Source organism: Myodes glareolus, chromosome 1, assembly GCF_982192425.1.
Source record: "Myodes glareolus chromosome 1, mMyoGla1.1, whole genome shotgun sequence".
Taxonomy (NCBI): domain Eukaryota; kingdom Metazoa; phylum Chordata; class Mammalia; order Rodentia; family Cricetidae; genus Myodes; species Myodes glareolus.
The window spans coordinates 69,294,819-69,317,337 of record NC_142026.1 but is presented as its reverse complement, the minus strand read 5'-3'; the positions used below and the strand labels follow the sequence as shown (position 1 = coordinate 69,317,337).

Below are 22,519 nucleotides of genomic sequence, written 5' to 3'. Positions count from 1 at the left end.
ATTTCAGACACTAACACATCCACCTCTCAACCCATGCTGTTTGAGAACCTACTATATGTTGAGCACTGCTCCAGCCCACATTTGAACAAAAGACCCCAGGACACTTCTCTATTTTGAGAGACAGCATATGTAGAATTAAGGAAGTCAACACTGGGAAAACAAGAATCCTAAATCAAGACTCAACACTTGGTGCAATACAGGGAAAACCTTTTACTATCCTTCAACAACAGGGTCAGTCTACACTAAGACTGCCCTGCCTTTCCAAAATCTCATGTATCACAAACACTTTGATCCCAAGTGAATGAAGAATCAATAATGTGATGTGTGGGAAAAGGCAAGAACTAGGTGGCCTTAGGACAAGCAGCCTGTGTGTGGAAGAATCACAGTTGATCTGTGCAAGGGTCTGAAAACAATATAGGATAGCAAAACTGGCCTTGACTTTTTTTAGTTTTATTCTTATTAGTTTTAAAAATCTGCACACAGTTTAGTGGATTTCATTATAATTTTTAATGCTTTTTACTGGTTTGTTTTGTTTTGTTTTGTTTCCTGAAACAGAGTTTCTCTGTATAACAGGTCAGGCCTACCTGGAACTTGCTCTGTAGACCAGGCTAGCCTTGAACTCACAGAGAGCCACCTGCCTCTGCCTCCCAAGGGCTGGGATTAAAAGCGTGCACCACTACCCCCAGTTCATTATGACATTTTTAAAAATTATGTATTTTATTTATAAGTGCTCTATCTGCATGTAGAACTTTTTGTCAGAAGAGGGCATCAGATCCCACTATAGATGGTTGTGAGCCACAACTTCAACAGGGATCCTCCTGCTTTTGCCTTCTGAGTGCTGGGAGGGCACCACCATGCTGGGCACAGATTTGGCTTTGAATTTGGATTTGGTCTAAAGCTGCTGTGCTCTTCCCCCTTTAATTTTTTTTTAATTTTTATTTCAAGTACACTGGTGTGCATTTGACTGCATGTATGTCTGTGTGAGGAACTGGAGTTACAGAGAGTTGTGAGCTGTTATGTGGGTACTGAGAATTAAACTCTGGTCCTCTGGAAGGGCAGGCAACCACTGAGCCATCTTTCCAGCACACGCACGCGCACACACACCTTTTCCATTTTCCTTTGTTTGTTTGTTTGTTCTTTCAAGACAGGGTTTCTCTTGTGTAATAGCCCTGGCTGTTCTAGAACTTGCTTTGTAGATCAAGCTGGCCTTGAATTCACAGGGATCCTCCTGCCTCTGCCACCCGAGTGCTAGATTAAAGGTGTGAGCTGCCATGCCGGGTGCTGCTCTGACTTGCAGAGCGTGGTTCCTGCTTGCTTGCGCTCTCTCTCTCTCTCTCTCTCTCTCTCTCTCTCTCTTTCTTTTCTCCCTTCTTCCCTCCCTCCCTCCTTCCTTTCTTCCTTTCTTTTGAAAGACCAGGATAAATCCAGACTCCCTAGCAGGAAGAGTAGAGCCAAAAATCTAGGTCAGCCGGTTCAGTGACTTTTTTCCAGGAACTGGCTGACCACAAAATTAGATTATAATCTTGAGAACAATCTTGAGAAACGGTGAGTTACCCCCTTGTGATTATCACTGGTATTTTTGGAATCTTTCAATGACACCCCCCCTACCCAAGGATATGAGTCTCGGCCCCAGCTCGCTGGTTCCTGTCAATAAACCTCGTGTGATTGCAGCAAGGACAGTCTCTCTTGAGTTCTTGGGGGGTCGTGTTATTCCCAGACTTGAGTGAGAGTCTCCCAATTCCGGGGATCTTTCTCTTTCTTTCTTTCTTTCTTTCTTTCTTTCTTTCTTTCTTTCTTTCTTTCTTTCTTTCTTTCTTTCTTTCTTTTTTAAATATTTATTTATTATGTATACAGCATTCCTTCTATGTATGCCTACAGGCCAGAAGAGGGCACCAGACATTACAGATGGTTGTGAGCCACCATATGGTTGCTGGGAATTTAACTCAGGACCTTTGGAAGAGCAGGCAATGCTCTTAGCCTCTGAGCCATCTCTCCAGCCCCCTCTTTCTTTCTTTCTTCCTTTCTTCCTTCCTTCCTTTCTTTCTTTCTTTCTTTCTTTCTTTCTTTCTTTCTTTCTTTCTTTCTTTCTTTCTTTCCTTCTTTCCTTCCTTCCTTCTTTCTTTCTTCTTTCACTTTCTTCCGGGGATCTTTCTCTCTCTCTCTTTCTTTCTTTCTTCTTTCACTTTCTTCCTCCCTTCTTTTCTTTTCTTTTCTTTTCCTTTCTTTTCTTTTCTTTTTCTTTTTTGTTTTGTGCGCCTGGTTAGTGTCGTCTGCCTGCGGAAACCGCTAAATTTCTAGGGTTTTTTTGTTTGTTTGTTTGTTTGATTTTGGTTTTTTTTGGGAGGGGGGTCCAGGGACGTCTACCTGGAACCCACTCAGAAGACAGACCCTTTTGGTGCTCAGGTCCCATCGAAATCTGACGATGGTCGTAAATTTCTTTCCAGCACTCGGCCAGGGGAAAAACTCGGCCGTGGCCAAACTCGGCCGTGGCCATGGATACCGGGAAGGCACCGCCTGTCATTCAGGAAAGCCAGCAGGAACTACGTTTACCGGAGCAGCGGTAGCGTGCACTGGCCAACGCGAGCCGGGGAGGCGGGGCTTCCGGCGGTCTCGGTTGTCTGTTTGCAGACCGGCTTCAGGCCACAGGGGTGGTCCCGATTGGTGCGGGAGGAACCGGGACGACTCTACCCTCTCCAAGAGGTTCTTGGGACCCAAGACTAGGGCAAGTGAGAACGGTACTCGCAGCTGCCCGCTTTGGGCCGTGGCTCAACACACGTCAGCTCTGCAAGCCGGCGGCCCCTCCCCCGAGCCTCAGTTTCCCCCATTGATTCGTAGGTGACGGTTGAGACCATTAGGACCGTTCCCGGAGCCACGTACTCTCCATTTTAGCTGCAACCCTTCAGCAGTCCTCTGGGCGTATAACGTCCTTGTCTAAACCGGGAAACTGAGGCCCCGGAGGGCAGCGCGAGGCCGTGGGCGGGGACGGGCTATGCCCAGGTCTTCTGCCCGCCGTGCCCCGCCCCCATTACAGATTCCGACGGCGGCGACCTGGCCACCAACAGATGCAGCGCTGGTGAGTTTAGGGATCCTTGCATGGACCCACCAGGCGTCCTGGCTTGCCCTCTTGCTGTGCTGTTGGGAGGGAAGCAGTTTTTTTCCCAGCATTTTAGCCCAGGTCAGTGAGGCTGACCGGTGTGGAAGCCTCGCTTGTGATAGCCAAGAGGGTTAAAGACTGGAAGAAAGTTAAAAGGAAGGACCTACACGTCAAAAGCAAAGGGAAGACGTTTAAAATTTGAAGGTAGTGTCTCTTCTTTTGAGGCTGACCTCAAGTTAGATATGTTGCCAAGAATGGTCTTGAACTTCTGGCCCTCCTGCCTCCACTTCCCAAGTTCTGGATTTGCAGGCATGCACCGTTTATATATTCCTGGGGGGTGGAACCCAGGGCTTTGTGCATATCATGCAAATGCTACAAACTGAGCCACATTCCCAGCTGGAACTTAGCAATTTAGATGTAGAATGAACAGGGAAGGGAGGTCATGTGTTGAAATATTAGGCAGAGGAGTTGGGACTTTGTCCCAAAGGCATTGGAAGACATGGAGTGCTTTAAACATAGAGTGGACAGTTTCCCAGTTAAAATTTTTAAAAAGATTTTTTACTTCTAATTATATGCATTTGTGTGTGGGTATGCACGTGAGTGTCAGTTCTTCTGGAGCTGAGGAACAGGTTCTTGTGAACCATCTAATGTGGCTGTTGGGAGCTGAATTCATGTCCTCTGGGAAAACAGCAAACAGATTTTTTTTTTTCTTTTTGGTTTTTCAAGACAGAGTTTCTCTGTCGCTTTGAAGCCTGTCCTGAAACTAGCTTTTGTAGCCAAGGCCAGCCTCTAACTCACAGAGATCCACCTGCCTCTACCTCCTGAATGTTGGGATTAAAGGCGTGCATTATTACACCCAGCCCCTTAGTTAGGATTTTAAAAGCATTCTATCTTTTTCTGGGGGTAGAACAGACACGGAGGAGGCATCACTATGTAGAACAAAGACTGTTATCCCTCAAAGTCCATGGGAATGATGGTGGGCCCTGGACCAGATTAGTAATAGTAGTGGTTAAAGTGGCTGAATTGTGGTTAGTCATGCTGATTTGCCAGGTTTGAATGTGAACCAGTTATGAGTAAAGAACTCTCCCAATGGTCAGCTTAAGCACCTGGGAGGACAGAACTACCATAGATGTAGAAAAGACCAGCTCTGTAGACCAGGCTGATCTCAAACTCAGAGATCCACCTGCCTCTGCCTCTGCCTCCCAAGTGCTGGCATTAAAGGTGTTTGCCACCACCACCACTCAGCTATTGTGTGGAACTCACTCTGTAGACCAGGTTGGCTTTGAACTCACAGAGCTACGCCTGCCTGAGCTAGTATAGCACTACGGGGAAGGAATATAAGTGTCTGAGAAGCATCAAGGAGAGATAGCCATTAGGACAAGGACCTGGTTCCTGACTCACACAGCCATAGCATAGACATGATCTTATTTTTGCTGTTGTAGGGCCTGATGGCCTTTGAGGATGTGGCTGTGTACTTCTCACAGGAGGAGTGGATGTTCCTGGATGCAGCCCAGAGGGCCCTGTACCGCCATGTAATGCTGGAAAACTTCGCACTTGTAGACTCCATAGGTAAAGTCCTGAATCCTCCATTGGAAGCAAAACTGGGACCAGGTATGGCAGCCAGCTGAGGGTACTAGGTTTGGGGGCGATTGTAACTGTCCCCTCTCCTCCCTGGCTATCTATGAGTAGGGTCCACTATCTATGGGCCATGTGAAGATAGCTGGGGCCCTGAATACATGGAGTCTGATAAACACAGTCATCTCTTGTATCCCTGAGGTGCTCGCTGGCTACATTCTTCTCTCTGCCTGGGTTCTAACCCCTTCATTTGGAGCTGCTGGCCCAGTGGTTCCTTATGGGAACTCTTGGGCTGGCCCTGTGATTCTCCTGTGTGGTGCATAGATTACATGGTTGATATCCATGCTATCCTTCATCCTGCTCTTTGTTGGGGCTGGACTGTCCTGAGCTGGGGCTGGCCTCACATGCTCCTTCTCCCTTCATAGGACTCTCTGTCTCTCGGCCTCGTGTGATCATCCAGCTCCAGCGTGGTGAGGAACCCTGGGTTCCCAACAGGACAAATACAGACCCAGGCAGGAGCACCCACAGGAGACCCAGCCTTGGTGAGTTGGGCTCCACCTAAGGTGAACTCAGGGCCAACATGGGATACTCCTTTCTCTCCTTCCTGGTATCACAGACACCTTCCTTTCCTGTCTCCAATCTAGCTCCCTTCTCTTTCTGAATCCTTTTTTCACCCTGTGGCCTTTCCTGCCCTTAAAGGAGAAACTTAAAGAGCACAGGTGCTGCATCCTTATCAGAAGGAAATGACTCCTTCTGAGGCCCTCCCTCACCTGTGCTGTGTGGGTTGACTTTCCAGACTGGCCGTCACATCTGTAGGGCCATCCCTTCTGCCCAGCTGTTGTTTGAACACTTCTGCTTGGGATGTTCATGGCATGGCACACAGCATCGGTCAGGACACTGCTGAGTGGTGTGGGGATAGTGCCAGGGAAAAGCGGTCAGCAAACAGTATTGATGAGTAGTACATATTCTCAAGAGACAAGCAACAAGGAGAAAGTAGGCTAGGAGTGTGTGCTTGGGAGAAAGCCAACCCCCCCCACACACACACACACAACCAGTGCAAAGTCTTGACCACGTGTCAGGTCCAGCCCAACTTGTTTGCACATTCCTGAAAAGGGGAGTGAGGATTGAGGGAAGAAATAGGCAAAAGACAGAAGATAGAGTCAGGAGGGCTTCCAGTGGGGCTCAAGTTTATTATTCATAGTCCTTATATATCCCAAACAAAAGGGGGGGGGCAAAAGACTTCCCTCTCAATGATACAAGGAATAAACAGCGTAATTACATCCTTAAATCTCAAAACACCTAGTAACCATGCCCTAAGTCAAATACCCTGTTGTCTGGTCTTTGAGTACCTAGACGGCCAGTAGCCACACCCTTGGCCGAGCATTCAATTATTTGTCCTTCAGAAGCAAGAATAGGTTTGAACTCTCTGACCTTTAGTCAAGATGGACCCATGTTGCCTACAACAGAGTTCCACAGTCTGAGGATAAACTCACAGAAAGAGTAGGAATCCGCAGTCCTCTGCATATACTGGGAGCTGGAACTGAATCCAGCAGCCGAGAGGCCTGCAAAGGCTTTTCATCCGCATTTGCAGTACATGAGACCACGATCAGCGTGGGCCGGTATCCAAAACTGTGGACTCCTGACAACCATGGAGGGCCACTGCTGTCAGGAAGGCCAAGAGCTGTCAGCTCTTCCCTACCAACTTCTGCCAGGACGAGCCTGCACCTCAGCTTTTCTCTCTACTCTTTTACACTCACTTCCTAGGGTCCCCCTGACTGGCCAGGCACTCTGCTCTGGTCACTTCCTGGCCAGATGACCCAGGTAACTATCTTTCCTCTGTCTTCAGGATCCAATCACAATGCAAGGGACAGACACGAGTCTGGAAATGCAGCACTTCTAGGGGCCACTTGTGACAGTCCTGATGGAATACCCACTAGTGTCCTCCCTCCTGCTGGTACCTGCGCTGATGCAAAAATCCTGGAGGGACATCAGAGTGCCTCCCCATCTCTGCAGAGAAAACCCACAGGGGTATCTGTGATCTACTGGGAGCAGCTACTGCTAGGTTCCAGCAGCAATGAGGCAACTGTTAGCCTGCGATTGACCTCCCCAGTGGGGATTCCTGAAGATGGTTCATCCAGAGTGAAGGCCTTCTCTGACCTCCTGACCTCAGAGAAGCAGCCACGGGGAGCTGTGCAGCAAAAGCCAGAGTTGCAGCTAACCCCAGGGAGAGTCTTCCAAAATATCCCAGACCTCCTTGGGGCTGAGGAACGTGGAATGAGTGGGGCTTGGCACGAATCTCAGAGAGACTCCAGTGTTCCAGAGCCCCCACTATGGGACAAGCTGGGGGAGGCCTTCCAGGCAGGCCCAGGACTTCTCTCTGGGGACAAACCTTTTGAATGCAGGGCATGCAACAAAGTGTTCGTGAAGAGCTCAGACCTCCTCAAGCACCTGCGTACCCACACGGGAGAGCGGCCTTATGAGTGCACCCAGTGCGGCAAGGCCTTCAGTCAGACATCACATCTAACTCAACACCAGCGCATCCACAGCGGGGAAACGCCCTATGCCTGCCTGGTATGTAGCAAGGCCTTCCGACACAGCTCCTCATTGGTGCGCCATCAGCGCATCCACACAGACGAAAAGTCCTTCCATTGCAGTGAGTGTGGCAAGGCCTTCAGCCACGGCTCCAACCTCAGCCAGCACCGCAAGATCCACGTGGGAGGGCGGCCTTACGCCTGTGCTCAGTGTGGCCGCCGCTTCTGCCGCAATTCGCATCTCATCCAGCATGAACGTACACACACCGGGGAGAAGCCCTATGCTTGCTCCCTCTGCGGCGCAGCCTTTAGCCAGGGCTCCTCACTCTTCAAACACCAGCGTGTGCACACCGGAGAGAAGCCTTTCTCATGCCCACAGTGTGGCCGTGCCTTCAGCCATAGCTCCAACCTCACACAGCATCAGCTGCTGCATACTGGCGAAAGGCCCTTCCGTTGCGGGGACTGCGGCAAGGCCTTTGCCAAAGGCGCAGTGCTGCTCAGCCACCGGCGCATCCACACAGGTGAGAAGCCCTTCGTGTGCACGCAGTGTGGCCGCGCCTTCCGTGAGCGCCCAGCCCTCTTCCATCACCAGAGGATCCACACCGGAGAGAAGGCCCTTCGGAGGCCCAGGGGCGGCATGCACTCCCATGTCAGGTCTCTAGCGGTATCCTTAGATGGTACACCTCCCAAGGCCACCCTGGACTCTGGCAGCAGTCCCAAAGCTAGCTGAGGCCTGAGATCACAATTGTGCCCTTCCCTGCCTACTCTGAATCCCTCTCACTCACTGTTGAAGAGCCTGTGTCCTCAGCAAACCCACTGAGAAGCCGTGTTATGTGAGCCAGGTATGGGGAAGACTTGCCAGTCGGTACCATCCATTTACACATGACAAGATCTGCTGTTCAGCCACAATTCACACCTACACCTTGAAAGAAGCCATTCTGGAGAGGCATCCGGAGTATGCATGTACCCCCTGGGACTGATGGAGCGGACAAGGACTGCCCCCAGAATAAGTGGGTAACCCACAGACATCTTCATGTTGATGCCACTTCTGTATTTCCTGACTGTGGCTATGAAAACCGGGCAGTGGTGGCGCACGCCTTTAATCCCAGCACCCAGGAGCCAAAGGCGGGTGGACCTCTGTGAGTTCGAGGCCAGCCTAATCTACAAGAGCTAGTCCGGGACAGGCTCCAAAACTACAGAGAAACCCTGTCTCAAAAAAAAAAGAAAGAGAGAGAGAGAGAGAGAGAGAGAGAGAGAGAGAGAGAGAGAAAAGAAAAGAAAAGAAAAAAGAAAAGAGAAAAAAAGGAAAGAGGAAAAGAGCAGGTGGTAGGTAGAGAGACAGCTGGAGGAATCTGCTTGCTCAAGCTAGCAGCTGGAGATGCACCCCAGGGTGCAGTGCAAACAGTTTCCTTGCAGCAAGCCTCAGGCAAATAAATGGTTTGTTTCTGAACCTTAGCTTTCTCCTCTGTGAAAATGAAGAGGGAAAATTTGGGTCAATGGAGGGGAGTATTAAAATAATACTGACTGCTCTTCCAGAGGTCCTGAGTTCAATTCCCAGTAAGGGCTCACAACCATCTATAATGTATTTCGGTGCCCTCTTTTGGCATGCAGTGCAGGCAGAACACTGTATACATTAAAAAAAAAATAGCAACTGGATGTAGTAACACAAGCCTTTAAACCCAGTGCTTGGGAGGCAGAGGTAGGCATATCTCTGTGGTCAACTTGTTCTGCATAATGAGTTCTGGCCCCAACCAGAGCTACATGTTGAGACTCTGCATAAACAAACAATAAGTAGATGAGTGAATGAATGGTGCTCTAACAGAATCCAAATAAAGTCCAGGTAGACTCATGCCAGGCATGAGTTAGGTACTGCACAGTAAGCAGCTTTGTGAGTCTTGTATTGGTGACTCTGCTTCAAAGGAGAAAACTGAGGGACACCGAAGAGGTAGTGTGGCCTGGAGCACAGTACAGAACCAGGACTGAATTTGGATGCACTTCTGCAGTCTCATAACCCCTTCCCTGCAGTCTGCCAGGCTTGAAGGGCTACGGAGACAGGTAGGGAAGATGTGGCTTTCAGCACTGTAAGACGGATCAAGGATGCCGATTCCTCATCAGCATCCATTCCCAGTCTCATCCAAGCCTGTCATCATCAGTCATTACCAAAGCCCATGCTACATGAGCCTTTACACCTGAAGTGCAGTAACTTTAGAGGAAGATGGCACTGCTTATTTCTGCTGGGCTTAGCCATCATTTAGACACACACACCTGCCCCTACTGTTGTCATCCCCACCTTGGTTGGAAGGTAAAGAGCTGAGCTGGAAGGACTTGACATTTCCTATGAGTGGGTGAGATTCAGTTTGCTTCTTGTGGCCTTCATTAGACCAGGACCCATTTGGACTTGAGGCCACACCCAGGGAAATGGAGGCATGGTGGCACTTACTTTTAATCCCATCACACAGGAGGAAGAGTTACAGGCCAGCCTGGTCTACAGAGTGAGGTCCAGGACAGCGGAGCTGCTACCCAGAGAAACCCTGTCTCAAAACAAAGAACTAGGTTTGATGATGCATGCTTAGAATCTCCACCTCTGCAGTTCAAGGATAATTTTAAGCCCTTTCTCTATAGCTTTGGAGCCTATCCTGGAACTAACTCTTGTAGACCAGGTTGGCCTCAAATTCACAGAGATCTAACTGCCTCTGCCTCCCGAGTGCTGGGATTAAAGGTATGTGTCACCACCACCCGGATGGGGCCCTATCTTAAGAAGAAAAAACTTAGCCAGGTGTTAGTGGTGCATGCCTTTAATACCAGCACTCTGGAGGCAGAGGCAGATGGATCACTGATTTTGAGGCCAGTCTGGTCTACAGAATGAGTTCCAGGACAATCAAGGCTAAAGAGAAATCCTGTCTTGAAAAACAAAAGTTGAGATACCTTGACTTTTTTGTTTTTTTGTTTTGTTTTGTTTTGTTTGAAATACACTGCCTCTGCCTCCAGAGCGCTGATATTAAGGGCATGTGCCACCATCGCCTGACTATCCTGACATTTTTAACATCTGTATGAACAATAATAGTTGTTTTTACCTTAAAACAATGCAGATAATTTAAATGGAGCACACAGACATGCCATTGGAGTATCAGCACAGATTTGGCTTTAATCTGGGTTCTCGGGGGTAGGGGGCATAGGGTAGAGATATAGTTTGTCTGCATTCCAGTGTAGGATGGGATCATCTGTATCCCTCTTGGTGGCCACAGGTGGGTGGGGGAAGCCAGGAGACCTGGGCAGAGTGGGCCAGCCCCAGAGCAGCGGCTCTGTTGAAAGATGGGCCTTTGTGGGTCAGACTGTGGGAGGGGGAAGACTGGGAAGACCAAGGCAGTGCTGTGAGGGGACCTGCTATCAAGGTTACAGTGCCATGGTCTCAGAATCCTTGCAAGTATGGCAGTGCATACCTGTAACGCTAGCACTTGGGAGGCTGAGACAGGAGGATCTGGGGTTAAGAGGCCAGACTTGACTGCATAGCATGTTTGAGGCCAGTGTGGAGGCTACTGGGGCATCAGATGTGTTGATACCTTTAATCCCAGAACTCCAGCACTCAGGAGACAGACACAAGCAGGTCCAGAGCAGTTGGGCTGCTTAATGAGATCTTGCCTCACAAACAGAACAACCTGCAGTTGTCCTCTGTACTTAAGACACACCTGTCCCACCCATTTGCCAATGAAATCTGTCCACTAAACCTCAATAGTTCATGCAGGGAGGGGTGCTGTGCAGGACCCAGATGCCCAAGGTCCTGTAGGGGCAAGTTCTCTGAGCTAGGCCTCCTGCGATACCCAGTGGGCATACTCAGCTCTTCTTGGATGGAGCTGTGTAATGCCAGGAGGGCTCAGAAACAAAGATAGCTGTTGAGCAAAGGAGCTCCCCAACAGTCATGCAAAACCTGAAGCAGATGTCCTGGACCTTCCTGGCCCCTCAGACTGGGGTCAATACCATCTTGTCATCCTTGTGTGCCTACTGCTTAACCCTCCTTGAATCTATCTCTTCCAATCCCCAGAATTATTCTGTGTTCCCCTATGCCTGGTCTTCCCCGATAACTATGCCTGTATTAGTTGGCCCCTCTTAACAGGCTGTGACTGTAAAAATGTCCTGGGCTTTCTACGTCAAAATATTAAACCAGCTTAAGTTTGGTAGCACCTGCCTGTATTCTCCACACTGAGAAAAACTGAAACTGGAAGATGGGGAGTTAGAGACCAAACTAAGATGTAGAAACCCTGTCTCAAAGAAAAAATTTTTTTTTACAAATAAATAAGTAAAGAAAAAAAAATCCACAGGGAGCTCACACCTTTAATCCCAGCACTCAAGTGGCAGAGGCAGGAGGATCTCTGTGAATTTAGGACAGCCTGGTCTACAGAACTAGTCTAGGACAGCCAAGGCTGCATAAAGAAACCCCCATCTCAAAAAATCAGAGAGAAAAAACAAAACAAAAAACCAAACACATGCACCACACTTAGCTCACATGAGTCTACAGGTGACAATAGAAGAAACAAGAGATTCTTGATGAAGTTGTAGCCGAGCGCTCGCAAGCAAGCACCTCACCTCAGAGATCTGGAGCACCGGTGCTGGCCGAGCTGTCACCATGCCTCTGGCTAGAGATCTTTTACACCCTTCCTTGGAAGATGAAAAGAAAAAACATAAGAAGAAACGGCTGGTTCAGAGCCCAAATTCTTACTTCATGGATGTGAAATGTCCAGGCTGCTACAAGATTACTACAGTTTTCAGCCATGCTCAGACAGTGGTTCTTTGTGTAGGTTGTTTAACAGTTTTGTGCCAGCCAACAGGAGGAAAAGCCAGGCTCACAGAAGGCTGTTCATTTAGAAGAAAGCAACACTAATCATCTATATAAGTTCCTGAGTTTGCACTTTTCACAGAAAGCCTTACCAAGTTTAGTGACTCTACCAAGACAATGTAACTGTAACTGTGTTTGATTTTATAAAGTATACAACAGTGATCTCCTATTTTGAGTCAGTTTTTCAATAAAGTTTTAATTATAGACAAAAAAAAGAGATTCTTGAGTCCCGTTTGGACAAATAAATTTATTGGGGTTACAAGAACATGGGTGACTGAAGAGTCCCCAATCAGTTTTTTACCTTAAAATTCAGCTTTTTTTCCCCCTCTATACAGGGTTTCTCTGTTTAACAGCTCTGACTTTCCTGGAACTCATTTTGTAGACCAGGGTGGCCTCAAATTCACAGAGATCCGCCTGCCTCTGCCTCCCAAGTGCTGGAATTAAAGGTGTGCGCCACCACTGCCTGGCTAAAATTCAGCATTTCTAAGACCACACACAGTTGGGCAGGAAGGACTGGTGACCAAAATGTCCCCCCACTCCAAGAGAAAATGTCAATCACCCAGTTTCATTGACCATGTGCTGTATAATATTTTTTGTGCTATATAATTTTATTTCATTGCCCTAAGGGCAAGGTCAGTAGGTCGCCATAGGTGAGGTCTTTTACAGATTCTCTGGATGTAATTCTCACAACCACCCAGTGGGGAGAGGCTGGGTTTTAAGGGGCTTCCCAGGGAGCTCTCCCCTGGAAACACCTTTGTTTTAGGGCTCCCCATCCTGGTTAGCTGGCTCCCAAGCCTTCACTGTACTGCAGGGTAGACCTGGTTGAATCTTGTAGTATACCTGTTCCTCCTGAAACAACCATTGCGCTAGTCCCAACTCCATTAAATATTATGGTTATATTGGGTTGACCAGTGTAATCACAAAAAAATATTTTTTTGAGGCAGGATCTAAATTCCCCAGGTTGGCCTCTCAGCTATCTTACAGCAGAGACCTCATCTCCTAAGGCAATCCAACTGGTAAGCCAAGTTGACAAACTCCCCACACAACTGCTCGGGAGTTTCAGATGTTGAATGCCAGCAACTGGCAGCCAAGGAGGGGGTTCCCAGGAATCGGAAGAAACTAGAATAAACACATCCAGTTCAGGACTGAATGATTATATCATGGTATATGGAAACAAAACTAACTCCACATACAATTCAATTTAAAAGCTGTTAACTGCTGCGTGTGGTAGCCCATGCCCTTAATCTCAGCAGACAGGAGGAAGAAGCTGGAGGATATCTGAGTGATCTCCAGGCCAGCCGGGGATAGTAGTTGTTTTGTTTTGAGACCCCGTTCCCCCCCCCCAAACAAACAAACAAATAAAGCCATTAACTTATTTTTAAAAAGCTTTTTTCCCAAAAATTAATATAGGTCAATTTGTCTAACTGCAGCCTCCAAATTAGAGGTTGAGTGTGTCCCATAATCTCAGATAGAAACCTCCATCCTCATTTGGAGTACTGTTATTGGAGACTGTTAGTGAGGGGATAATCACATGGTTACCTCCTCTGAACGCTTGCCCACCCTATGGGCCTATTGCCCCCACAATATCTCGGGCGCTTAACGGGGTGTATGTAACAGAGGCCATACTGGGTGTTCCTCGCCCAACACTGTCTCCCACCGTGATCGTCTGGAACAACCATCTAGGCCTTCTCCGCCATAGGGCGAAGCTTACAATGTTGCTTTGGGAACAGCAAGGGCTGTGCACTGGCTGTTACCTAGGCGACACGTGGAGCGACGATACATTCTGGAGCTGAGCGCCAGCTCTAATTGGTCGGGACACCTGACCAGCCAATAGAAACCAGGTCCGCTGTGCACATGCGCAAGGAGGCTATCCCGCAGTCTGGTCCACAGTGGGTGAGTCCTTCGGTTGGGGTGCAAAGGAAGAACGGTTGCCAAATCAAAAGAGCGTACCTCCGGAACTCTGCGGCGGCACCGCGGGCTCAAGGACAGGAACGAAACGTCTCGCGCGCGTGAGAGGCCTTGGAAACGCGCTGTCGTCCTTGCTGAGGCTCACGGGAGACGTAGTCCGAGCGGAGGTGGGGGGGCGTGCCTGTGGGGCAGGCGCAGGATTGGCCAGACCGGTAGGGTAACGAGCAAGGAGGGGCGTTCTGTGAGTGGCGGTGGGACACGCGGTGTCACTTCCCGGAAGTGCCCCGAGCTCCTGGTGCGCTCGGAGGCGTCAGAGGTGTGTGCACTCCTGGCCGGACGGGCCCAGCTTCTCATGGCTCCCCCGAGCTCCAGGAACGCCTCCAGCCTTCGAACACAAAACACCGGGACCCTCCCCTTTCTGACACCCCCAACTCTAAGGTTCTCCTGGACAGGACAGGTGCCCCAGGAGAGCCGGTTTCAATCCAGAACCTCTTAAGGACTGGGACGCAGGTTCCAGTTTGTGACTCCACACAATACAGGGCTGTTTGGTTTGTCTTTTTCTTGGGAATTTCACGGGCGTAGGTAAAGGCAACTTGAGGCATCCACAGTTAGGTTGTGATCAGCGAGCAGTGTCACCACGCCTATATAGGCTCCTGAGAGTGCACCAGGCTTTCAGCTCTGTCCCAGGTCATGTATTTGGACCTCAGAGCCAACTCTTCTGTTAGCATAACCTGATCTGCCTTCTGCCTGAAGCCTCAAGTTACCCTGGATGACAGTCCTATCTGTGTCCTCCTGATCGTTTGTCTGCTGGGGGAGCCACCTTCATCTTCCAGTAGTCCCCTGTTGTACCCAAATGTTTGAGCCGGCCATTTGCAGAGTTCTAGAAGTTACTTGGACATCTTCCACCCAGGCATTTACATCAAGGATCCCCGGGTCTCAACTGCTATAAGCTTGCACCTCCCATGACCTTCCTTGAAGCACTCCTGGCCTCAGGGTTCTCTTTTCTGGCTTCTAGAAAGAGTCTGATGTGTATCTTTAGCCTTACATGACACTCTCATTCATCCTTTTCTGTAGGTCCCTCTTGTCAGCTCCCAAAGACCCTTCAAAGCAAGAATGTCATCTCCTCTGGGTCCCTCACATGTATCCCTCAGGGACTCCAACACCACCATTGAGGAGCCTGAGGCTGCACGACTCCGATTCCGGGGTTTCTGCTATGAGGAGGTAGAAGGGCCCCGAGAGGCGCTGTCCCGGCTTCGAGAGTTCTGTCATCAATGGCTGCACCCCGAGTCATGCTCTAAAGAGCAGATGATAGAGTTGCTGGTTTTGGAGCAGTTCCTTGGTGTGTTGCCCTCTGAGATCCAGGCCTGGGTGCGAGGGCAGCAACCAAGAAGCCCTGAGGAGGCTGCAGCCCTGGTTGAGGGGCTACAGCATGATCCTGGGCAGCTGCTGAGCTGGGTGAGTGTAATGACATTAGCTTCTTAGCGGGATAGATCGGAGGTAGAGCCCCTGTGACATGCTTCTCTTCAGATCACAGCCCACATCCTGAAGCCAAAGGTGCTTCTTACAGTCCAGAAGACAAAGGAGTCTTCAGAGAGCCACCACCTCTCAGTAGCAACGGAGTCCTCTGAGGCAGGCCCTGCAGAGGCGCCACAGGATGCGGGGTTAGACAGAGCTGCCCAGATTAGTTGCAGTGTGAAGGAGGAAGCCAATGCTGATGGTCAGGAGATGGGTGAGAGGATACAGCATCAAAATTTCAAATTCCTGGGTGTGTGTGTTGCGGGGCGGGATAGCCTAAGAGAGGTTGTGTCAGGGTTGAGACTCCTGAAATAAGTCTGGATGTCCCCAGCTACGATAGGGACCCTGGAGAAACTATATAGCTGGATTCTTATGGAGCAACAAGACAAGGCTGACCTCCCACTATGTCACATGACAGAGGCAGACCAAGGCCAATGCAGCTTGACACTCTTTCCCATCTGCCTATCTTTCTCAGTATCCCCAAGCCCTCTCCTTCCGGCCCAGACGCCTGAGGGACATCTTGGACACCAGGAACCAGCCTCCACATCCTTCTATCCAGGAAGGATCCAGGTAAGCAGCCTCCAGCAGGAAAATCAGGCCATGGCTGCGGGAGGGGAAGTGTCTGATGGTTGTGTTCCGCCCTGTGAGTTTGTAGGCTCCTCTGCCAGTGACTCCTGTGTTCTGTTCTGTTTTGTTTTACTACTTCTTAGTAGTAAATAACTTCCCTCCCAGCAGGTCCTGAGAGCTGAAGACTAGACTGGTAGTCTCTCATTGGAAAAGATTTAGGCCTCAGGTTCATGCCTGGTCCAGAGTGGCCAGAACTGGTGGACATGGCTTCCTCACCTCCAGAGAAGCCAGTTACTGGAGAGGCTTGTAATACCCAGGGGCCGTGGGCTAGCTGTTGTGTATGCAGGTGGAAAGGAGACTGCCACTGCAGGATTCCTGTATTCCTGAGAGCAGATCAAGATATTCTCCCTGAGCTTGCCTCAAGTTCCTTCTACTGTTTTTCTCAAAGTTCAGTGACCTGGAACCTTAGTGTAAAGCCCCTGCCACCTGAGTGTGCATAGTTAATGTGGAGCGGGAGTAAGGATCTTGTCCTCTCCAGGTTCTTTCTGTTTCTGAGCCCTTCCACTTGGGAGCGCCCTTCCTCAATAGGATGTCTAGTTAAGGTGTGCTTCAAGATTAAGAAACCCCTCTAGGATCCCTCTCTGGTGTTCTCACTTCCAGACAGCATCACCTTTAGATGTACCTGTCTGTGGCATCCACTTCCTTTTCCTCCACATTTGCTTGGCTTGTCCTTTGGGGTTATTTTTTCCAACCTACCAAAGACCTATATGGCAGATCTTAGGGCAGGGACAAAGGTAGATCTTTTAGGCAAGGAATTCTTTGCTTGGGAAGGCTGTTATAGGTAAGCCCCTGTCCTGCCACCAAACTCACCCTCTTCAAACCTTGCCTGAACCAGCTGGTACAAAACTCCCGAGCCTTCTCTGTCATGGTTGCCTCCTCAGCTCGTCACAGTTCTGAAATTCCTCATTACTACCTTGGTGTTGTCCTGCCCCAACCTTTTTGCTTTTGTTTTGTTACATTTGTTTTGAGACAGCATCTCTCTACACAGCCCTGACTGTCCTGAAACTAGCCATGTAGACCAGACTGGCCTCGAAGTCACAGAAATATGCCTGCCTCTGCCTCTGAGCATGGGGATCAAAGGTGTTCCCCGCCATGCCTGGCTTCTTCACCCTTTTTCTAAAAACAATAAAATAAAACAAAACAAATAAAGATTTTGGGAATGTAGCTCAGTTGGTAGAGTGCCTGCCTAGCATGTACAAGGTCCTAGACTCTAACCCCAGCACGGCATAAACTGGGGATGGCAATGCTCACCTGTAATCCCAGAGCTCAGGAGGTCGAGACAGGAAAGTCAGAACTATAAAGTCATCCTCAGCTACATAGTGAGTTTGAGGCCAACCTGGGCTACTTAGACCTACTCTCACATGTGCACACCCCAATAAAGGCCAAAAGAAGACATTTCTCACCCCAAGGAAGTTTCAGTTTTGTTAATCAGTCTTGACAGAAAGTGACTGAATCCTGGGCCTCTTACTCCCCTTCCAGCACATCCTGCACACAGTTTAGTGACCAGAAGAAGGATGGAGACAGCCATGGTGTCTCTGTTGAAAACCCACCCACAATGTCTGGCCGTCACTGAGACAGGCCACTGAGACAGATGAAAGCTGACCCAGTATTCACAAATGCCAGTTCTGACTTGGTCCTTAGCCTGCTGCAGTTGGAGATTAGGTAACCTGTCACCCACTGAGTGATGGATAGGGTGTGAGGCTGGGAGGGAGAGGCAGTGACTGGTTACATCCTTGCAGAAGGAGTGGGGCCTGTTGGACTCATCACAAAAGGAGCTGTACTGGGGTGTGATGCTGGAGAAGTACGGCACAGTGGTGTCCCAGGGTGAGGTTCAATGGCTCTTTGCCCTGTCTTCCCTGCCCCATCCTCCACACCCGCTTCCCTGCATGCGCTAAGCCCCCACTGGGGCTCCAGGGTGCAGTGACCCAGCATCTGGCTGCATCTCTCCTACCAGGAGGTACCCACCCCCATTCTTCTGTGCAAGTCCCCGTGTGACCAAGCCCCCCAAATGAACGTTTTCCCCACCCCAGCAAGCCTGCCGCTGTTAGAGCCAGATGTACAAGTTGAGTCTGAGCTGAGGCCAGCTCATGCGGCAGGATTGGAGTCCCTCAGGAGCCATCTCCCAGAAGTGGGAGCCATTGCAGGTCCAGGGCTTGTTCAAGCCTGCACATCCTCTCCAAGTGATGAGAACCGGAGCCCTTGCAAGGACCCTTCAGCCTTGTCTCCTGCACCACTTCTTGAAGCCCCTGCTAGGCCTGCACCTCGGAAGCTGTACACTTGTGAGCAGTGTGGCCTCAGCTTTGATTGGAAGTCTGTTTTTGTCATCCACCATCGCACGCACCTGGGTGGGTCAGGCCTGGAAAGGCCACCACAGGTACACCGGGAGCCAGCCATGGGGCGCTCCACTGGCCTTCGGGGCTATGCATGCGTGGAGTGTGGGCGCCGCTTCAGCTGGAAGTCACAGCTGGTCATCCACCGCAAGAGTCATGCAGGCCAACGGCGCCACTTCTGCCGGGACTGTGGGTGCAGTTTTGATTGGAAGTTTCAGCTGGTCATTCATAGGAAGATCCATCAGCCAGAGAGTCCACGAGCAGCTGGAGAAGGCTGTCTTACCTTGGGAGCCTCCAGCTCCTAATGCATCCCCTCCAGCCAAGAGGAGGGCTCTGGGGCACCCCAAGTGAGTCAGGAACCCCAAGAAGATCTGCTGTCCAACGCCAGACCACCCAGTATAAGAGGCTGTTCACTTTCTGCCCCTGCTTTATGGAGCCAGGTACTAATCTGACGGTACTAATCCACGGCTGGGGTCCTGGGGTCCAGCTTCTGCAAGGGGAGAGAGCTCCCTGCTTCGTAATTCTCAGAAATTGTCTGAGGTCCCTTCTTGCAATGACCAGGAAAGAAGTCTCTGTGGAAGGTACAGGAAACCACAGCTGCCTTTTCATCTCTTGAATGTGACCCTCAACGTGCCAGGTTTTTAACATAAGTAATGTCTGTAACTAGAATTTCTGAGGAAGAATTCTAACTTCCGGCTTCCACTGATCAAAAGAACAGCCTTGTGTCTGGCTGACGAGCCACAGGAACCACAGGGCGGCTGAGACAAGGACACTTCAATTAGTCCCTTCACTCCAGCCTGCCCGGTTGCTTGACCACACGCACTGCTTGCCACCTCCCTGGTCTTTGAATTCCTGAACCTGGACTTGGATGAACAATAAGGGACTTTCCTTTGAGAGTGTGAGAGGCCGTGGGTAGCTTCTGAGAAGTTAGAAAACACATGGTTGCCTCAGGCCATGCATGCCCCTAGGTCAGGCCTACACCCCACACCACCGGTCAGTTCATCATTAAACTGGAGGGCAAAGAGCAGTTCCCTGCTGCCCAGGGAACTGTGACCCTCCGGACAGTCACTCATGATTTGTCCATGCATGGTGTCCTATTAACTATGCCTGTAAACTAGGTGGCTCGAAACATTTATTTACTAATTTTTCACCATCAAAACTCTGAAATAGATCTCACTAGATCAAAGGTGTTAGTATGGTTGCAGGCTCCCGCTGGGAGGTGCAGAGGTCACCAAAGGCCCTTGACTTATGGTTTCTTCTTCCATTTTCAGCAATGGGCAGTTCTTTTCCTCATTGGATCATTGATTTCCACTTGCAGAACATGGGGGACCTTATATATTCCAGGGTGATCACCATCTTTTGGTCAGACGGTGAGGCAGGAGATTTTATTTTGTTTGAGACGGGGCCACCTTGTGTAGTAGAGGCTAGTCTCTAACTGGTGATCCTCCTGTCTCAGCTTTCTGGGTGCTGGAACTATAGGCTTGTACTACCAAACCCAGGTTGGTACTTTTAAATCCTCTGTATGTGTGTTTGAGGCAGTCTCACTGTAAAGTCCAGGCTGAGTGCAGACTCCCTGTAGCTCTCCAGCATCAGTCTCCTGCGGGCTGGGATTAAAGGTGTGCACCATCAGGCCGGGCTAAGACTTTAAAGACTTTTCATTTTCAAATTTAGAAATATGGAGCAGGATTCGGTGTTGTAGGCAGATCTCTGTTAATTTGAGGTCAGACTGGTTTCCATAGTATGTTCCAGGACAGACAGGAGCTATGTAGTGAGATTCTGTCTCAAAAATAAGTAAATAAATAAATAAATTCTAGAGATGGGCATATTAAAGTTTCTTCTAGAAACTTGGGTTTTTAATACTGTCCATTCTTGCTCATTGCTCTGTAGTTCCTTCCTTCGTGTGTGTGTGTGTGTGTGTGTGTGTGTGCTCTGCATTTCCTTTCTTCCTTCCTTCCTCCTTCCTTCTCTCCCTCCTCCCTCCCTCCCTCCGTGTGTGTGTGTGTGTGAGTGTGTGTGCTCTGCATTTCCTTCCTTCCTTCCTTCCTCCTTCCTTCCCTCCCTCCCTCCGTGTGTGTGTGTGTGTGTGTGTGTGTGTGTGTGTGTGCACGCATACACATGGAGACCAGTAGGGGATATCAGGGTCTCTACCTATTCATCTGTTAATGTTCGTGCTGGGATTCAAACTCCAGTGCTGGAACTTGAACTCTGCTCCTCATGACTTCACATCAAGTGCTTTTAACTGCTGAGCCATCTCTGCAGTCCCATTGGGCAGAACATTATTGAAATGCTTGCTCAGAGTCCCTCCTAGCTGCTCCTATGTGCCTCTTCTTTCATGTCCAGAGGATATATGCCTTCCCTGTTCCTCCTGCACCTGGTCATGAAAAGTATGAATTTCATTCATTCATTCCTTAGATCACTTCGCTATTCATTAAATTTTCCCAATAGCAAGTTCCAGAATCTGCTCTTCACATTGTTTTTTAAGGAGAGCTGAGATGATCTCTCCATAAGGCCCAAGCCTACCGTCAGTTCTTTTTGTTTGTTTGTTTTGCTTTGTTTTCGTGTTTTTGGTTTGTTTTTGTTTGCTGTTTGTTTTGTTTTGTTTTGTTTTTTTGAGACAGAGTTTCTCTCTGTGTAACAACCCTGCTATCCTGGAACTCACTCTGTAGACCATGCTGGCCTTGAACTCACAGAGATCTGCTTGCCTCTACCTCCTGAGTGCTGGGATTAAAGGTGTGCACCACCACTGTCTAGCTTGCCTTAGTCCTTTTTATGTCTGTGTGAACCATATGCATTCACAGTGTCTGCAGAGGTCATAAGAGAAAATAAAATCTCCTAAACTAGAGCTAGAGGTGGTTGTGAGTCACCATTTTGGTGCTAGTAACTGAACCAAAGTTGCCTGCAGGGTCAGCAAGTGCTTGCTGATCATAACTGCTGAGCCATATCTTCAAGCCCTCTGCCTTAAGTTCTTGATCCTTGATGAATTTTTTTTTTCTTTTGGAGACAGAGTTTCTCTGTGTAGCCTTGACTGTCCTGGAACTCACTCTATAGACCAGGCTATGCTCAAACTCTGTTTTGTTCTTTTTTTAAAAAAATATTTATTTATTATGTATACAATATTCTGTCTGTGTATATGCCTGCTGGCCAGAAGAGGGCACCAGACCTCATTACAGATGGTTGTGAGCCACCATGTGGTTGCTGGGAATTGAATTCAGGACCTTTGGAGGAGTAGGCAATGCTCTTAACCTCTGAGCCATTTCTCCAGCCCCCTGTTTTGTTCTTTTAAAAAGAATATGATGATGGGATGTCCCGGGCGGCTCGCGGAGTCCGGCAAGGATGGCCGTGAGTCCCTGCAATGCCATGCGGCCGGGGGAGTCAGGCGGGCGGTTATGGTGGATAAAAGGCTCACAAGACATAGTAAATAAACATAAGGGTAAACATTTATTACTTAAAAAGAAATAGAAAAATAGAGAGACAGAGATAGACAAACATAAAGACACAGAGACAGAGAGAAACGTGTGCACACGACAGGAGACAACCACACGAGAGAGAGAAAGATGGCGAAGGGGGAGGTCAGAAGTGGCTGGGTGGGCGTGGTTAGTTCTTAAAGTGGCAGCAGAAGACTAACACTCTGCATCCACCTTCTCTGCCTCCTAAGTGCTGGGAATAAAGAGGTGTGCCACCACCACCCAGCTCATTGGTGGCATCTTAATTATAGATGTGTGCACCACTATACCTGACCTTCTTTTTGTTGTTGTTTTATTGTTTGGAGTTTTTTTTTTCTTGGCAAGAATTCATGTAGTCCAGGTCCTCACCTGCCAACTACACCTTCTGAATGGTGGGATCACAGGTGTGTGCCATCAAGCCACCCAGCTCACGCCTGGCCCTCTACTCTTAGAGATAAGCCCGGTGGCCACTGCTGTAATAGCCACTCATCTTTTCTTTGGGCTAAGGTGGGCAAAGACTGGGGAGAAGGTGCCTTTCTGCACTATTCCAGCTACTGTGAGTCTCCACAGTCTTTCTGTAATCTTATCCAGTCCTCATGATAGCCTCACCTTTTTCTTCCTCCACACTACCCTGTTTAAACCTTATGGAGTTCAGATACCTCCCC

General features: G+C 49.2%; 2 protein-coding genes and 1 pseudogene across 9 annotated transcripts; all 3 read left to right on the top strand.

The window, feature by feature from the left end:
- Positions 1-2,073: 2,073 nt before the first annotated feature.
- Positions 2,074-8,730, top strand: LOC125395981 (uncharacterized). 5 transcript variants are annotated; one of them, XM_048427730.3, is made up of 4 exons: positions 2,074-3,073; positions 4,579-4,705; positions 5,095-5,211; positions 6,516-8,730. In XM_048427730.3, exons 1-4 carry the CDS (start codon positions 2,990-2,992, stop codon positions 7,928-7,930), a joined length of 1,743 nt encoding a protein of 580 aa, XP_048283687.3. In that variant the 5' UTR covers positions 2,074-2,989; the 3' UTR covers positions 7,931-8,730. The 5 variants fall into 5 exon arrangements, with proteins under 5 accessions (XP_048283687.3, XP_048283685.3, XP_048283688.3 ...); XM_048427728.3 differs by having other exon boundaries at positions 2,076-3,073; positions 4,537-4,705; XM_048427731.3 differs by having other exon boundaries at positions 2,081-3,073; positions 4,579-4,663.
- A 1,812-nt stretch (positions 8,731-10,542) lies between these two features.
- LOC148123432 (small ribosomal subunit protein eS27-like pseudogene) lies at positions 10,543-12,246 on the top strand (annotated as a pseudogene).
- A 1,602-nt stretch (positions 12,247-13,848) lies between these two features.
- Znf446 (zinc finger protein 446) lies at positions 13,849-21,159 on the top strand. Of its 4 annotated transcripts, none has more exons than XM_048427753.3 (6): positions 13,849-13,924; positions 15,014-15,394; positions 15,467-15,668; positions 15,930-16,024; positions 17,821-17,905; positions 18,112-21,159. In XM_048427753.3, exons 1-6 carry the CDS (start codon positions 13,886-13,888, stop codon positions 18,714-18,716), a joined length of 1,407 nt encoding a protein of 468 aa, XP_048283710.3. In that variant the 5' UTR covers positions 13,849-13,885; the 3' UTR covers positions 18,717-21,159. The 4 variants fall into 4 exon arrangements, with proteins under 4 accessions (XP_048283710.3, XP_048283711.3, XP_085548263.2 ...); XM_048427754.3 differs by having other exon boundaries at positions 13,874-14,106; XM_085692137.2 differs by lacking the exon at positions 13,849-13,924 and adding an exon at positions 13,934-14,040.
- Positions 21,160-22,519: the final 1,360 nt, after the last annotated feature.

What these genes read in the sequence shown, in the direction of transcription:
- LOC125395981 (XM_048427728.3), top strand. Translation starts at nt 2,990, where the DNA reads ATGCCCAGGTCTTCTGCCCGCCGTGCCCCGCCCCCATTACAGATTCCG. An exon ending in GGAAGCAAAACTGGGACCAG is followed by an intron (nt 4,706 to 5,094) that starts GTATGGCAGCCA and finishes CTCCCTTCATAG; the next exon opens with GACTCTCTGTCTCTCGGCCT. An exon ending in CCACAGGAGACCCAGCCTTG is followed by an intron (nt 5,212 to 6,515) that starts GTGAGTTGGGCT and finishes CTCTGTCTTCAG; the next exon opens with GATCCAATCACAATGCAAGG.
- Znf446 (XM_048427753.3), top strand. Translation starts at nt 13,886, where the DNA reads ATGCGCAAGGAGGCTATCCCGCAGTCTGGTCCACAGTGG. An exon ending in CTGGGCAGCTGCTGAGCTGG is followed by an intron (nt 15,395 to 15,466) that starts GTGAGTGTAATG and finishes GCTTCTCTTCAG; the next exon opens with ATCACAGCCCACATCCTGAA. An exon ending in TGCTGATGGTCAGGAGATGG is followed by an intron (nt 15,669 to 15,929) that starts GTGAGAGGATAC and finishes TATCTTTCTCAG; the next exon opens with TATCCCCAAGCCCTCTCCTT.